Below are 16,936 nucleotides of genomic sequence, written 5' to 3' on the forward strand. Positions count from 1 at the left end.
ATACATTGGATATAGAATATATGCCTTTTGCACTGAAGATGATTGTTTTGTGAGTGCTTCTCATTTTTGCAACACAATAGTGATTATTTTTTCTGTACTAACTACATAATGTACCCTCTAGGAGTTTTATGCTTTCTTTATGTAAGCATGTGTTCAGGGATTGGTGCCAGCTTAATCCTTCCTTCATGTCTTTTCAGTTTTGTGTGTATCACTTAAACTTAGAATTTAACTTGGGAAAAAATCTGCAGAAAAAGTGCAATCTGACTATATACTTAAATGTTAATGAATTGGGTCCTTGTTTTGCAAATACAGTTTGCCTGAGCTTATATACAAGTACTGACTTTTACATCATTTTTCACTCATCATTATACAAAGAGCATCCGTTTTATGTTTTATTAATCAGTATTTATTATTTAACACAAGTTTTGTATCTTTCTTTTTAAGATGTAGTCAGTAAAACTTTTGTAAGGTACCTGGGGACTGATAATGAATAGTTGTGTATTTTTGTGGTGTTACTGAAATAATAACTTTATTCCTTACAAAAGATGCAATAATAATTCTTTTTTAATAATTAAACTAATTTAGTAAGTGCAAGATGGAGGCGCTTTCCTACAGATTATGCTTCCACCTCAGAAGATGAATTTGGATCAAACCGTAATTCCCCTAAACATACCCGTCTACGTACCTCTCCAGCCCTGAAAACCACACGACTGCAGAGCACTGGGACAGCAACTCAAAGTAGCAATACATTCAAGCACAGAATAAAGGAACAGGAAGACTACATTCGTGACTGGACTGCTCATCGTGAAGAAATAGCAAGGTTGGTTTTAAAGCAGAGTGCCTCTAAAATACCAAAGATTCATATCCAGCTAGTTATATGTGGGGAAGTGAGCTGATGGCTTTTCTATATCACTCTACTTAGAGCTTCCATTTGCTAGCTGAATGGGTAGTTTTAAATTCTTCTTATGGGAGATTGACAGACAGAACACTCATGTTACCAGCACATTATTTTTTAATGGAATATGATAGTCATTGCTGATTTATGGTGGCTAGATCCCAGAACAGGAACTTCTGGTTGCATTAGCAGGATGTACAGTTGTACTTTAGGTAGAACTCTTAAGTCTGTAACAGTCTGTTTCGAGTCAGAAGTGTATTTGGTTTTGTACTAGATTTTCATTGATATTAATATAAAATTTCAGATCAATGCATAGGTGACTGGGAGAGAGGAGTAATTTTGGCAATGTGAAAGACTCTGTTCTCACTTTAATTTTTAGTTCTAGATATTACTTCATGTTGGGCATTTTCTATTTTAAGTCATTATGTATTCATCAAAAAGTAATTTCTGTTGTTGCTAGTGCCTGAGATTAGTATAGCATTTTCTCTGTTACTGCTAATAGCACTGCGTTTCAAGTGAACCATGAAAAAGGTAGTCAGTTCTACGTTGTAGTAACTGATTGTTTTCATATAATGCAATACTCAGGTAGTGAGCGCTTCAAATAGATTAAATAAATAAAACTCTGTAAATCAGAATATGCTTAACTCTGTTTAGATCAACAGGTGTTAAAATTAACAAAAGCTAAATAAATAAATAAAGTGTCCCCAACTTTCTGTCCCAACTTTAGCAAAGTTCACCGCAAACACAGAGGTATAATTTTAAAAAAATCCTAAAATGATAAGGATATCTAATGGCCATACAAATGGAATCTGCAGATAATTTAGCTTCAGTGTTTCTAGTAAGGCTATAATATTTGCGAAGATGTGTAAAATGGCCAAGTGTGGTCAGACTTACACATGCATAGTTGGTAAGAGGTGTCTCTCTGATATGTACATTTTGTCCTTATACAGAAAACTCATAGGAGAATTCAAATTTTTAATCAATTTAATGCAAGAATGATGTGCTTAAAAACATGGAAAAATATGATTTCAATATTGTAGCTTAGGTCATATTGTACCTATATGAACATAAATTAATACAAGTACTTTAACAACATATATTTCTTTATGTGTGTGTGTGTGTTTGTAATATATATTTGTATGTGTGCACACACACACACACGTATATAAGGTATATTCAGTTCTTGCAGAAGTCAGGGAGGTTTGTTTTTTCATTTGAATTTGCAGTTGCTCTACTAGAGTGTGCAACCAAATTTTTTTAATTGTGGAAATAAATGGATAATAACAGTAATTGATGTTGTTACATTATAGTGGGATATGAAAATGTCACCTGGAGAGAAATAGAATAGTTAGTTTTCTTCAGTTCTGCAGTTATATTCTTTTATTATTTCCTTTCCTAACTCATTTATGCTTGCTGGTCATCAATCATGTCTGCAAAAATGTCCCTGCAAAAAATAGAAAACAATGAAAAAATTCAGATGGATTCATATGATCTCATTAAAATCTATTGATATTTTTTTAATTGAATAACAGTTCAGCTTAGAGAGGTGCAAAGATAAGTATTTCATATAATAAATGTGCATTTGAAATGAGTGTATAGATTATATGACAGAAGTATTTCGTCTGTGTTACCATCATACTGTAATTAAACTGATCTTCAAAGATTGACCCAGTTTGTGCTTTTCACAGGCTTGAACAATTTACAAACGCTCACTGAATTGAAAATTTGAAAGATATATTTTAAAAAGTAATGAAACGAGCAAATTTGGCTTGAAGGGAATATACACACTCAGAATAATAGGTGTTTCATGTCTAAGTTCTGTTAAATAGGCTGAAGTAGCAACTCAAGCATTAGACTCCAGTTTTAACATGTTGGACAGAATGACTGCAGTTTTTCCCTGTAATGAAATGTGATCATATTGTATATAAGTTTTTCAAACTATCATTACAAAATTAACTTACTCCATTGAGGAAGCATGAAATATTAGTCTGCACAAATGTGATAAGAAACCTAGCAGTTAGGTACTCGTACAGATGTATATTAGAAGTGTTACTACTTTACTGTGGGTTTTTTTTTTTTTTTTTTTTTTTTTTTTTTTTTTTTTTTTACTGCAGGTATTCTTTCACTACAGGTAAGTAAGAGTTAAAGCTCCAGGTTGTTGGTCATGGTGTCCCCATATGAAGCCAGGTGCTGTTATTGGTTGTACAAAACATACTCCTTACGTTTATGAGATACTCTTGGTTTCTAATAGTTAATGCAAAAATGATTTGAATGCCTCATTTATGAGAAGTCAAGCCCAACTCTCAGTTAGTTTCCTGATTTTCTTTTTTTCTTTTTTCTTTTTTTTTCAGTGCTCTAAATTGTTTCTGTATGGAATATTTCTTTTCAAAGAATCTCACTTGAGTATTGACTGTAGGTTACTGTCATACTAAAACTAATTTCAGATTTGTTCACATGACTAGTGGTTGACCGTGATGTTTGTCTAAGAAATTGATTGCTTGCCATCCATGTTAGAATTGTTTATTATGAAATTTTCAGGATTTGTTAAAATTCTTTTTTTATGTAGACACCTGAAATGTTGTGAAATTTTGATTGTCAGGTAAGAACTCAGTTGAAATAACTGTCCCATGTTGAAACATTACCGATTTCTTTGGAGAGCTACACCTTAGTTGATTTGTAGTACTTTCGGTTGTAGTGTTTAATGACGCTCCTGTTGTGGAGGAATTGCTGATAATAACAATTCCCTATTCTTTGTTTTCTTCATAACTATTCGTTAAATACCAAAACTTGTCCCAGAAGTTCAAACATTTGATAGCATACCTTTCATTCTCTGTCTTCAAAAATTGATGTGGTTGTCTGAAAAAAGAAAATAATTGCTCTAGTTTCTCTTTAACCCAGGATAGTAGCTCAAACTTTGGATGTTTAATAGTGCACATATGTAAGAACATGAAACAGACATAAAAATTGACCCAAAAGATGTAGTAATTAGGTTTAATAAGTTAATGTAGTTGTGGGCATGTAACATACTTTATAAATAATTAACTTGCTTTTTACTTTATTGTTCCAGTCTTTCATTGTGTATATTCAGAAATAATGTCTTGAGTGGTTACAGGTAATTGAAGCATATTGATCCCACAGCCTTATTCCAATTGTATGTTAATTTATGCCAGACGAGGTTGTGCTTTATCAAACTGCTAATGCTTAGCCACAAAATCCAGTGCTGGAATTTGATAAAAATTTCTATAATTGTTTTGTTTTTCTAGTACAAATTTGACTCTCAAACTCTGTCTCTATAGCAGTGGTGTCCACATACTTTAGCTTAAAGACAAAAGCAATTTCAAAATAGTGTGAGGCAGCCTCACCCCTTAATAAGCAGCAGCCAGCACCGAATGTAACCTTGCTGTACATCTCCTTCTACTAAAAGGGTGACTGCATCCATTCATGGAGTCTTCAGCGGGTACCGCGTTAGCACAGTTGACTCTTTTGTCTTTGTTCCTGTCAGCCAGAGGTATGAAAAGGGAACGCTTGGTGGACTGCTCTGCGTTCCAGGTCTTCCAGACTGCTGCTCGAAGCCGGAGATTCAGGGTGCTATAGTTAGTGGCAGGTAAAGTAGTAGCTCAAAGGCTCAGCACCTGCTCGAATCTCCGGCTTCGAGCAGCAGTCTGGAAGACCTGGAATGCAGAGCAGTCCACCAAGCGTTCCCTTTTCATACCTCTGCTTTTTTCCTCTCTTGGGATGCTCTGGGGAGGAGTGGCACAACCAGAGGCAGACAGGCTCCCTCCCTTTGCTTGCCTGCTACTAAGCAGAAGATTGAGCAGAGTTATTTTGTGATGCCATGCATCAGGAGAAAAGGAAAAACTGCTGTGCAGCAACTGCAAAGAGAGGCAGCAGTTCAGAGCACTTCAAAGAGTAAGTTTTCACAGGAGTCTTTGGTTGGGAAGTGAGATATACTTGTGCTATCATATATAGGTTTTCACAGGCATGTCCTGTTTTTCTAACAGGAAAGCTTGCCTTGATTAAATTTGAGCATTTAAGTATTTATCTGGAATTTCAGATGTGCAAGCAGCTTATTTCAAGCAAGCTGAGAAGCTGCTGGAAGGCCAGAAGTCCTGGCAAAATTCTTTGCAAGTAGGCAAACTGTGGTATAGCATAGTATTAAATCAAAGATATTCTGGATGAGTCAGCTTTACTGCATACACTGCATCTGTGTACTGTGCATACTGCATACACAGATCATCTGTGCAGTATGTTCACAGTGTTTCCAGTGCATGTTAGATGTTGCACTTACTGCCCATGTTGCACATACCTCTGCTTGGGAATACTAAAAAGAAAACAAGGAAGTTCTGTCTTTCAAGACTCTGTGTCTTTTATCTTCTTCCTCTAGAGAGGCATAGGATTAAAAGCTGCAGTTAAAAATTTGCTATCTGTGGTTTTGTGAACAGATTTTCAGCTTGTAATGATATATACATTGTCGTAGTACAGTTATCATCAAGAGCTACAACCTAGAAGTTCAAAGGCTGCAGGTTGGGCTCTGGTGACCTGGAAGTATTTGCAGGGAGGAATGTAACACTGTCTTTATTACTAGGATCAGTCAAGATCTGGCTCTCATCGCACGGGAAATCAACGATGTAGCAGGAGAGATAGATTCAGTGACTTCTTCAGGCACTGCCCCCAGTACCACAGTAAGCACTGCTGCCACCACCCCTGGCTCTGCCATAGACACTAGAGAAGAGGTAGGAGATCTTCATGGAGAAATGCATAAGGTTCTTTCTTTTCTTTATTTCTTTTGCTTTTAGCATTTTGCATAGCCTTTTTTTAGTTATTTCCACCCAACCTATGTGCATGATCGCTACATTCTCTTTTGCTTTAAATTCCTTTACGTTTTGACAAATAAGCAACCCAGAAATGAGTCTATGAACACAGACTGTCAAAAAGATCACCCAGTGCATTCTGTCTGTCTGTCTCTTTTTTTTCCATGAAACAGAGGACAAGATGGCTATTTGTTTCTTGCTTGTCCATGGCCTTAGATACTACTTAGTAATATCTAAGTGCATTTAAAGATACTAGTGTGTATGCATGAATATATACAAATATGTATACGTAATACTTTGCATATTACAAACAGAAGAGCCCCTCTTTTCACAGGTGACATAAAAGTTTCTTCTGAACACTGAAGTACTTAGGCAGCATTAACAATACCTTAGATTTTCTTTCCTAATAACATTATCAAAAACTGCCTTAAAATAAGTTTGTCCTGTGCTTCTGTTAGTTCTTATTTTCTCTGAGTTTCTTTGGTGTGCTGTTGTATGAATATATTGACTAACTTGTTCTAGTAACCATCACAGATCTAATGCTGGTAAATATTTTGATCTGATATGTTGATGTGAATTTAAGTCATCTCTTTTTACCATATTACAATCATCCTAACTTTTCATAAATGTTTACTGTATTTTTTCCTTCATAGTACTACTTTCAAAATATGTTTACTCATTTTTGTGGATGAAAGGTTTGGTTAATACACTAGTTGACTGTTTAGTATAAGACTGTCATTTTCTGTGGAAAAAAAAGATATAAACAGTGGCAAGAAATCAGTGAGGTGTATGCCCAGTAAAGTTACCTCCACTTGGATTTTTTTTTTAATTCTTAGACTAAAGAACTAAACTTCAGCAAATAGAAGTGTGCATTTTCTCAAATCCAGTTAGAGCACACTGATGTATATTACTAAATCCATGTTTATTTTCCTCTTTAAAAAAAAAATGTACAGTGCATACATACTACTGCAAGTGGCAGTATCTCCTCAATGTAGATAAATGTGCTTCTTGTAACAGTTCAACTAATTGGTTTGAATAAAGTTAAACTCTGGTACTACTGAATTTCACAAATATGCTTCATTAATAAAAGGAAGAAAATATCTAATACCAGTTTATAGATAACTAATGTACTACCTGTACCTAAGCAACATTTCTATGAGGTAGTCTTATTTCTGTTGCCATGTGTGTCTGGTATTTGAAAAAAGCCATTAGTTTTTACAAGGTATTGTTACATAGGAGTTGCATTATTTGATACCATAGAAGATGGACAGAGTGATTTTTATTTGATAGGATTCTTGTAATCTGTTTCAGATGGAATCTGTTTCCAATCTTGCATATATCCAGTAGGTTTCATAAACTGCATCTTTCTTTTCCCCCAGTTGGTTGACCGTGTATTTGATGAAAGTCTCAATTTTAGAAAAATTCCTCCACTAGTGCATACCAAACCGCCTGAGGGGAACGGTCGGCCTGCTGATCCTAGACCTCAGCTAACAGATGCCCTTGATCCCCCAACAATTACCCGGAGAAGAACTTGGAGCAGAGATGAAGTGAGTACACAGCCTGTTTTTATATAGTAATGTGTCTATTTTGAGCTTTCACAATTCTCTCCCCATTTAATGTTCCAAACACGATCCTTTCTTTGCCTCCTGGGACAAGTGGCAGTAATGCTGGAAAAAAAATTTTCTATATTATTTAGTCTGTAAAATGCTCAAATATGGTTTGTTTGTATAGGATACTGATTAGAACACAAGTATGAATTTCTTAAAAAAAAAATCTTTATTTCAAAACTTACATAATTGTTTGTATCCAATTCCTGTAGAACTAGTAATCATAGAATCAGTAAGGTTGGAAGGGACCTCTGGAGATCATCTAGTCCAACCTCCACGCTCAGCAGGGTCACCTAGAGCATGTTGCACAGGGTTGCATCCAGGCAGGCCTTGAACTTCTCCAGAGAAGGAGACTCCACAACCTCTCTGGGCAACCTGGTGCAGTGCTCCATCACTCTCACAGGGAAGAAATTCCCCCTCACGGTCAGGAGGAACTTGCTGTGCTTCAATTTCTGCCCATTGCCTCTTGTTCTGTCACACAGGACAACTGAGAAGAGTTTGTCCCTGTCCCCTTGACACCCTCCCTTCAGGTACTTGTACCCATTGATAAGATCCCCCCTCAGGCTTCTCTTCCCCAGGCTGAAGGTGCTCCAGCCCTCTGATCGTCTTTGTAGCCCTACGCTGGACTCTCTCCAGTAGCTCCATGTCTCTCTTGCACTGGGGAGCCCAGAACTGGACACAGTACTCGAGATGAGGGCTCCCCAGGGCTGAGTAGAGGGGCAGGATCACCTCCCTTGACCTGCTGGTAACAGTCTTCCCAATGCAGCCCAGGAGACCATTGGCCTTCTTGGCCACAAGGGCAACTGCTGGCTCATGGTCAACCTGTCATCCACCAGCACTCCCAGGTCCTCCTCTGCAGAGCTGCTCTCCAGAAAGTCATCCCCCAGCTTGTACTGGTGCCCAGGGTTATTTTTCCCTAGGTGCAGGACCCTGCACTTGCCCTTGTTGAACCTCATGAGGTTCCTCTCTGCCCAACTCTCCAGCCTGTCCAGGTCTCTCTGAATGGGAGCACAGTCCTCAGGTGTGTCAGCCACTCCTCCCAGCTTGGTATCATCAGCAAACTTGCTGAGGATGCACTCCGTCCCCTCATCCAGGTCGTTGATGAAGAAATTGAGCAGGATGGGACCCAGTCCTGAGCCCTGGGGGACGCCACTAGCCACAGGCCTCCAACTGGACTCCACGCCACTGATGACGACCCTCTGAGCTCTGCATTTCAGCCAGTTCTCAATCCACCTCACTGCCCGCTCGTCTAACCCACACTTGCTGAGCTTCTCTAGGAGGATGTTATGGGAGACAGTGTCAAAAGCCTTGCTGAAGTCAAGGTACACAGTGTCCACTGCTCTGCCCTCATCTACCCAGCCAGTCACTCCATCACAGAAGGCTATCGGATTGGTTAAGCAGGATTTCCCCATGGTGAATCCATGCTGACTACTCCTGATCACCTCCTTAATGTCTTTTCATTAACAATTTATTGCAGGTTATGGGGGATAGCTTGCTGTTGTCCTCAGTCTTTCAGTTTTCTCGCAAGATAAGACAATCCATAGACAAAACAGCTGGCAAAATCAGGTGAGTTTTTTATTATTGTAATTACTGTTCTGCTCTTATTGACATTCCTACTTGTTGCAGTTACATATATAATACAGTAAACATATTGGTAACAACTTCTGTTTTAAAAAAGCAATTTTTACTATGGCTTTTTTTAGTGTTCAGAAAGATTTCTGGTGAATAATTATTCCATTATTGTTTGTGTGTGTTTCACATTATATGAATGTTAAGTATCAACAACATTTGCATGAACAGAGCAGTATCCATCATACTCCAGCACTGGTCCAACACAAACAAATGCTGTGCAAAATCTACACTACCTTTATACAAGTCTCCTAGAACTCCCTTTCTTAAAAGACAGGATTAAAGTGTTGCTGAGCCGTAGAAGTGGACCTAGAAGTGGACCCTGTATAGTTGCCAGGCTGGTCTAGGGATCATCCATTTTAGGAAGAAAAAGCAAATGGGAGAACAGTTTCAAAAAATCTTTGTGAAAAAGAATCTGTTCTGGAGACAGTCAGTTAGACAATGTGCAAGGCAGTGGTCTTGGAAAAGTCTTGCTTCACTGTTATTTTGTGTCAAAGGCAGGAAAAAAAATACACCCTCCCTTCAGGTGCTTGTACACATTGATAAGATCCCCCCTCAGTCTTCTCTTCCCCAGGCTGAAGAGGCCCAGCTCTCGCAGCCGTTCCTCGTAGGGCAGATGCTCCAGCCCTCTGATCGTCTTTGTAGCCCTACACCGGACTCTCTCCAGTAGCTCCATGTCTCTCTTGTTCTGGGGAGCCCAGAACTGGACACCATCACCATGATTACCTTGAGAAGCTACTAGCATAGTTTTCAGATGAGAAAATTTTGAAACAGCTGCAGTAAATAAAACATCTGGAATTGTTCAACACTTTTTAACAATGGAATTTTGTATTTCAGCTTCGTGGAACAATTATGTATTTAAAGCAGTATGATAGCAGCCAGCATTATTGTCTTAAATTCTAGTAAACATGCTGACTACTATCAAGTCTGGATTTTGTATTCACTCCAGCATATATACTGTCTTCCACTAACTTTCATCGGTATTTGGCATCACCTTTGCCAAAGTTTGGAGTTAATTTGCCATTATTACACAGGCACATCTGCATCTAGATGGTCTGTGTTCTACCATTCTTTGATATTCTGTGATAAAGCTTTTTCATCCACACAGTTTCAGAGTTCAATTTCTACAACTTCTTTTTCTCTGCTATTTCCAATTGCTATTTTGCCCTGCTTTATATCTGTCCAGAATTCTGCACAGGGTTCATTTCCATAGACCAAATATTTCACCTTCTTCCTTGCACCTGTTCAGTCATTCATTGTTCCATCTTAAATCAAATGATACATTTCCAGACTTTCCTTTCAACATCATTTGTGGCCTATCCTACTCTTACTGTCAAACTCATTTGCAGCTTTTGCCTTCAAATTTCCTGCAATAACAGTTGACCTACTTGTTAAATTTGCAAAAAGATTTTCTTGTTTTCACTCATGCCATCCTCATGACACAGCATTACCTGTATAGTAAGGTCTTTACAAAACAAGTCATGAGATTTCTTTAGGTGTGGTGTGGTAGGCTTTTCTAATTTTTTTTTGGGGGGGTGGGGAGGGGGCAGGGGGGAGAAGGGAAGGGAAGGTGTCTTTTTCGTTTTGCATTGCTTTTACTGTGAACTGAGATGGTTGTGGTTTGTGCTGGGAACTTTATATGCTGCAATCATACTTTATATTGAAACTTTTTCTTTCCCATTATGGATCCAATTTTTTTTTTTCACTCTGTGTGGTGTTACAAATGCTCTGTATCCAGGGCTTTCCTTCTCTTGTGCCATATTCTATACCATAAGCTCACATGTTTAGATAGATCCCTTCATTAAATATCATAGCAGCTGACAGGAAATACAGACATGTCAAAAATGATAACTTGTTTCTCTACCAACAGCTGCATTTAACTTGAAGGAGTGAACGTGCAACCCGGTGGTGACTAACCACTTTGGTTGACAGAAAGAAGTGGAAATGCCAAATACATAGTTCAGGGTTGTATAATTTGCATGTCCTGCTTCAGATCTTCTTTCAATTATCATTTAAAAACATTTAAAATATGAAGGTCGTTTGATAGAATTGCATGTATGATTTTTAGACTAGGATAAAATATTACCTCTGTAATTGATCAGTTTGTCTAGGAAGTGTCAGATACTGAAATCTTAGATGTGTAACACTAATCAAAATCACAAATTTAATTCAGCATAGTTTTGATTTGAGCATAATTCTGTGGGAAAATACTGTGAAGACCATGTGGAACTCTGCTTCCCAGGATTTTTTTTCCTGTTAAAGCTGCATCATTGGAACAAGAATCTTGCTTATTGATTGACTTATTTGTGGTAGGTTTCTGGGATAATACGTATCTTAAAGTTCCTCAGAAGTAGTATATAGGTCAGTGTTTGATGCTCTTTTTTTTGTTGTTGTTTTTGTCCTGATTTTTCTTGTCAGTTGGACACTTCATGATCTGTAAATGTATTGCCAGAACTGCAGTTTATTTAAAATAAAAAACTGTGAGTTCAACACAGTGATTTAAAACAAATTTATGTATGTAAATTTTTTCAGAGGAAAGCAGATAACTATAAAATCAAGGCTTATATTTTTCTATTTAATTTTCTGTCTGAGTTTATAAGAGGTTGGTCAGCTACATTATAATTAGTGTAGTAATTCTACAAGCATAGATGACATTGTAAATATAAGCATACCTGTAAATATTATATGCAATTCCACTTGTTTACTTTAAATGTGTAAATCTATAAAAATATAATGGAAAAACTTTATTTAGTAAATAATGCTTTAGCATTTTCCTCAGAGATGTAATCAGTATTTCCTTGTTAATAATAAAATGGAAAAGGATGTAGTTATGCAGTCCTGCTACTTTAAATGGATTTGAATAATACACAATTATTCATAATATTATTGGTATTTTGAATTAGAAAACAGGAGTGAAGAATTGTTTTTTAGGGATCATGTGAGGGTCCAAGGACCTATGTACATCATAACAAAGCTAAGGTAAAATCTCTAAAGATAAGTTCCATTGACTAGCATACTTCTGCTCATTTTACTGGAGCTAAGCAAATTAAAATTTCTGCCCAGGGCAGATGTGATGAGATTCAGTCAAGACTTGTCAAGCTAGCAGTTTTGCCAGCTGTCTCTCTTCCAGAGAGTATTCAAACCCAAAAGGGGAGGAGAAGTTTTCAAAGCTGCCAGTAATAGTTGTGTGCCTGACTGTGTTTTGTGCTTTTAAAAGTCCTCCCTAAAATTTAATTGTTTACACATGTAGACTTCTTTAACAAAAACAGAGACAGTATAGGGCAATTAGTGTTTACAAATTGCATCTTACACATTAAAAAATTATATCCCTGCTCGCTGAAGCCAAATGGAAAAAGACACGCTTCCTGTTAATGTGAACGTTATTCTTTGTCTAACATTTTAGTTGCAATAGCTAGCTTTACTAAAAAGATCAGTTTTGCTTTGGCTAAAATATTAAGGACATAAATATTTTTAGTCATTCTTGACCAGAAATGACTAGAAATTAAAATGAGTTGAAAAGAATAATGAAGATAAATCTGAGGAGAGACAGAAATATATATCCTTTTGCCTGACTTGTTCCTTCCCCTGCTTGATTAGAGCTGCCATTTCTTGGTTTCTCATTGTAGATAATGTCTGGATTCCATTGAGTTCTGTTGCCGTTCCTGCTTTTATATTTTCTAATGCGATTAACAAATAAGATTGAGAGAAGCTTTTGACTCTGTATTTCTCTATTAGAATCTTTGAGTTCTGAGTCCAGCCCAGTGTCCAGCTTGAACCAGAACCTAGTGCCTGGTTCTTTCCTTTCACCAACGCCCCTGTAGATGTCGTCTTTTCTTCAGGATATGGTCGTAGCTTGGGTATTGCTAAGCTGCTTCTTTATAATGTATCTTTATTCATTGCTGTGCATATTCACTTAGGTTCTCATCCAGTATACTGTATAGAAAACTACATTATATTAAAAAAAAAAAAATACAGCAATTTTCTCGTCTTGGGTCATATAACCAAGTCTTTGCTAACAGACTCTAATGGTGGCTTCCCAGTGCTAGACTGTATATCCAGTTTGACTGTTTTTCTGTCTTTATACGTTGTAATAAGCTTACAGAACTTTTCAGAGATTGTTGAGGTAAGTAGATTTTGTAGGGAGAAGACCTATGATTTTATCAGTGCTGTGCAACATGAATGTGGTATTATTGCCTTGCCTTGTAACAGGCAAGTAACTTTTCAGTCCGGTAAAATTTAGGCAAAGCAATCGGGTCAGTGTGGGTACCAGCTTGTCAGTTGCTGCTGTTTCATGTGTGACCTGCAAAGTGTAGTAAAAAGAAAGATGAGGACTGAGCACAATCAAATAATGTTTAGGAAGAGAAAGGAAGACTGGAAAAGTAAGAGTAGAAGAAGGTAGGCACATCTAAATACATTGTTTTAATATAAAGACTATGGTAAGAAGGAAGAAGAGCAAAGGAGACAGCGATGTAGATCTCCAGAAGGTTAATATGTATTAAAAAAGGAACTGAAGAAATAGCTTTAAAAAAAAAACAAAAAAAAAAAGGCAATAGTCTTTCTAAAATTTTTACCAAAAACAAATTGGCCTGTTCACTTTATAGTGATAATAATGACCATTTTTAAATTACTGTTCTCTGTTTTTCTCTCAAAACATTTTAAATAAAAAGATCTCTGAAATGGAGAACACTCAATTTGTGAAAGAGAAATAATAACATTATCTCTAAAAGAGTGGAAGGCTGAATCTATCGCATGTACAAGCAAACACCTTAATCACATACCTAATCATGGAAATATTTTAATTTAAAATGAATAAGAAGGTAAATGGAAAAAAACAAGCAGTATCACAGTATTTTCTACATTTCTCCTATTAAAATTTCTCCTATTAGTGACACAAGTGATGCTAGTGAAATTTTCTGCTAAATAAAGGCTTATGTTCTATGTTCTTATGATTTCCAGAGTGATATAGATGCTATTAAAGTACAGATGGGGTACCTACATGGTTTTCTGTATACTGACTCCAAAAGTTTCCTATAGTCAGCCTTTTTGGTATTCAGGCTTGTGGTTTTATGGCTTTGCAAGTTTTTGTACTCCATTTCAGAACACACATACAGTCTTGCCAGCTCCCTGATGATCAGATTTGTAACAAGATGATTTCACTTCTTGACATCATAAACTCTTTCAAGAATTTCTTTTTTTATACGCTGTAGCTTTGATTACTTTTAAATTATTTTTTCCATCACTCAAAAGCACCTTACTCTTTCTGTAGTTTGTATATTAATACACGTAAGTCACTCGTAGAAGTAGTCACTTGGCCTGATACCATTACATCATTTAAGTGATACCTCCTCTCACTGAAACATCTGACAAAAAACATACAACAGTTTTGATACTGTGGCAACTGTGAGTGAAGAGAAGACAAAAGAGCAGTTAAAGCAGATTCTGGGTGGTATACTGCCCATAGGCGTCTCTATACTGAGGTGGCAGCGTACAAGTTTTGAATAAGTACACTTTCTTGACAAGATAGTAATTGAGAGTGGGATTTTTCCATAGAAAGAGTAAGATTAACAGAACTGCAGGAGTAAGTCTCCCAGCTGTCTTTGAAATCCTATGTCTTTGAGGTGCTGAGATGCAATGTATCAAGGATTTCCTCCTTTAAAAAAATTACGATTTCCTCTGAGTCATACCTGTACTAATAACTTCTTGAGAGTATGCAACTTCTTGCTCATGTTTTTAAATTAAATTTTTTGCTTAGCAGTCTTACTGTGGCTATTTTTGTGTTTTCAACTCTGAAATACCATTAATGGTTGCTACAGTTACATTTCAAATTAAGGTTAGTATCTAACTTACAGAAGTTACAGAAGTAGATTTGAAATATACTCCTTATGTCTCCATAGTGTCACTTATGTCACTTATATTCATAAAAATGAATAGCCAGACCTTAAATATGCATTGATTCATTTATTTTTAATTGTGTAAATATAAACAAATGATGTATATGATATGGCAAATGAAAACAAAAATTACTTATCACAGCAAGGATACAAAACATAAAAAAGGGGGAAGCTCGTATGCTTTGGGGTTTTAGAAATAATAGAAGTGACTTCTCTAAAGAGAAGATACTGACGTTACTAAACTATGTATATGTAGTTTGTGCTTTGAAGGTTTTCAAGGATTAGAAAAAAATGTCTTCTCTGAAATATATTTTTATTTTACTTCCTAAATTATTTTTTCATTAAATTAATAGAAAATACAAATATAAGAGTTTCATTTATTTAACAATGTTGATTTTTCTCTTATATTTTGCAACTGTTGCAAAATGCAGTCTTAATAGGGAACTCTGACTACTATAAAATAGTTGGATTAAAAAAATCAGAGTTGCAGGAAAGATTCTGAGATGTGTCTTTTCAACACCACATATAAGTATTTAACTATATGATTTACCATTTTATTTGTCAATAAGAATGATGTTGCTGAAACTCTATATGCATCCCTGAAAATCGAAGCTAGATTCTGTCAGTTTTTCATATTTCAGATTTCAGTTTTATTTAATGTTCCCTCAGCTGTTTTTTTGTGTCATGTATCTGATCTTTAAGTCCTAATTTGTTTATTTTCTGTCTATTTTAAATATACTCTTCTTGCATTTCTTTCTTACAGAATATTATTTAAAGACAAAGATAGAAATTGGGAAGAAATTGAAAACAAGTTGCGAGCTGAAAGTGAAGTTCCTATTGTGAAAACATCAAGCATGGTATGAACTGTTATCATTTCTGGGGTGGAATGAGCTTCTTTCTCATCTAATATTCAAATAATCAGCAGAAGAATGTATTATTTTCAATTATGTAAATGCAAAATTTTTTTAGTTTTACTTAGGCACTCAGTATATTTCAAGAATAAACCTAATGTTTTTTAATAATTAGGAAGCCTTACTTTCTTATATATAACGAGTCTCAAGTAATTGTATGGAGGAATTATTCTTTGCATAAAGAATAATTTAAAAGCCTACAACAAACACAGCCTACAGCAAACACTCCATAAGTCACTTTAATGAAACAGAAAGTAACGATTCAAATTCAAAAGTTAGGTTGCTTATTTATAAAATTACTTTACAGTTTTAAGGCTAATTTAGCAAATGATTATTAATATTTAAAGAAACAACTGTATTTTGGTATGTGTGAATGAAAAGAATTGTAGCTATATCACAGTAAAAGCACTCTTCAAAACTTTAATCATGTTAATTTTGTGCTGAAGTGCTAACTCCATGCACCAGCTATAGAATCTCATGTTATTTGGAGTTTTACCGTTTTTTGGTCTGAACACTCACTTTCAAGTTTCTACTTAGTTTTCCCAGCAATTTATTGTTCAAATCCAGTATCAAAGCAGTACTTATTTGTACTACAAAATATTATCAAAAATTACCAGAAGATACTTGTAACTAATGTTTGTTTTGTCCTTGATACATTTATGTCCAGCTTAGATGTGGAATCTGCTCAAAGATAATGACTTTGTGTAAAAGCCAAGATTATCAATCTCTGGGTCACCCACAAAAATCCATACATTAAATTAGATAGTACAGAAGTCCTTCAATGGGTTTCTGAAATCAGTTTCTTTGAAAATTCTCAGCTTTTAAAGTCCCATAAAAACCACTGATAGCTCTCTTTAGCAGTCGGTTTAACACTATTCTTCAGTGTAGGATTCTGCAGCGGTAGCATTAACGTATTTATAATTTGAGATGTGATACATTTAATGATTGTTTTCCTTCTGACTGACTCGCTGTGGCTGTCTGTATTAGCAAGTTGTGCAGTGCCAGAGGGGCAAATCTGAAAAGCAAATGAGCACTGAGGACCCACCAGCCGTGCTGTCATGGGTCCCACAGGCCCCGGGGTCACGACTGCAGATAAAATCCCAGGGAGAGCATCTTACTAACTATTCTGACTTGCATCTGAACAAGGTTATGCATCACCCTGTTTACCCCATTAATATCGGGGTTTTCAAGC

The 16,936-nt window shown here is 36.2% G+C and overlaps 1 protein-coding gene across 5 annotated transcripts in view; it reads left to right on the plus strand.

Moving 5' to 3' along the window:
* CEP170 (centrosomal protein 170) overlaps nt 1–16,936 on the plus strand; it is a 110,837-nt gene that overhangs the window by 89,959 nt on the left and 3,942 nt on the right. For 3 of the 5 annotated variants that reach the window (XM_062572137.1, XM_062572141.1, XM_062572138.1), the window contains 5 exons: nt 586–820; nt 5,481–5,658; nt 7,086–7,253; nt 8,791–8,879; nt 15,597–15,690. In XM_062572137.1, coding sequence (XP_062428121.1) covers nt 586–820; nt 5,481–5,658; nt 7,086–7,253; nt 8,791–8,879; nt 15,597–15,690 — 764 coding nt within the window. Of the gene's footprint in view, nt 1–585; nt 821–5,480; nt 5,659–7,085; nt 7,254–8,407; nt 8,548–8,790; nt 8,880–15,596; nt 15,691–16,936 lie in introns of those variants that run through there. The other 2 variants (XM_062572139.1, XM_062572142.1) reach the window with 2 other exon arrangements.

Source organism: Rhea pennata, chromosome 3 (genome assembly GCF_028389875.1).
Source record: "Rhea pennata isolate bPtePen1 chromosome 3, bPtePen1.pri, whole genome shotgun sequence".
NCBI classification, from domain to species: domain Eukaryota; kingdom Metazoa; phylum Chordata; class Aves; order Rheiformes; family Rheidae; genus Rhea; species Rhea pennata.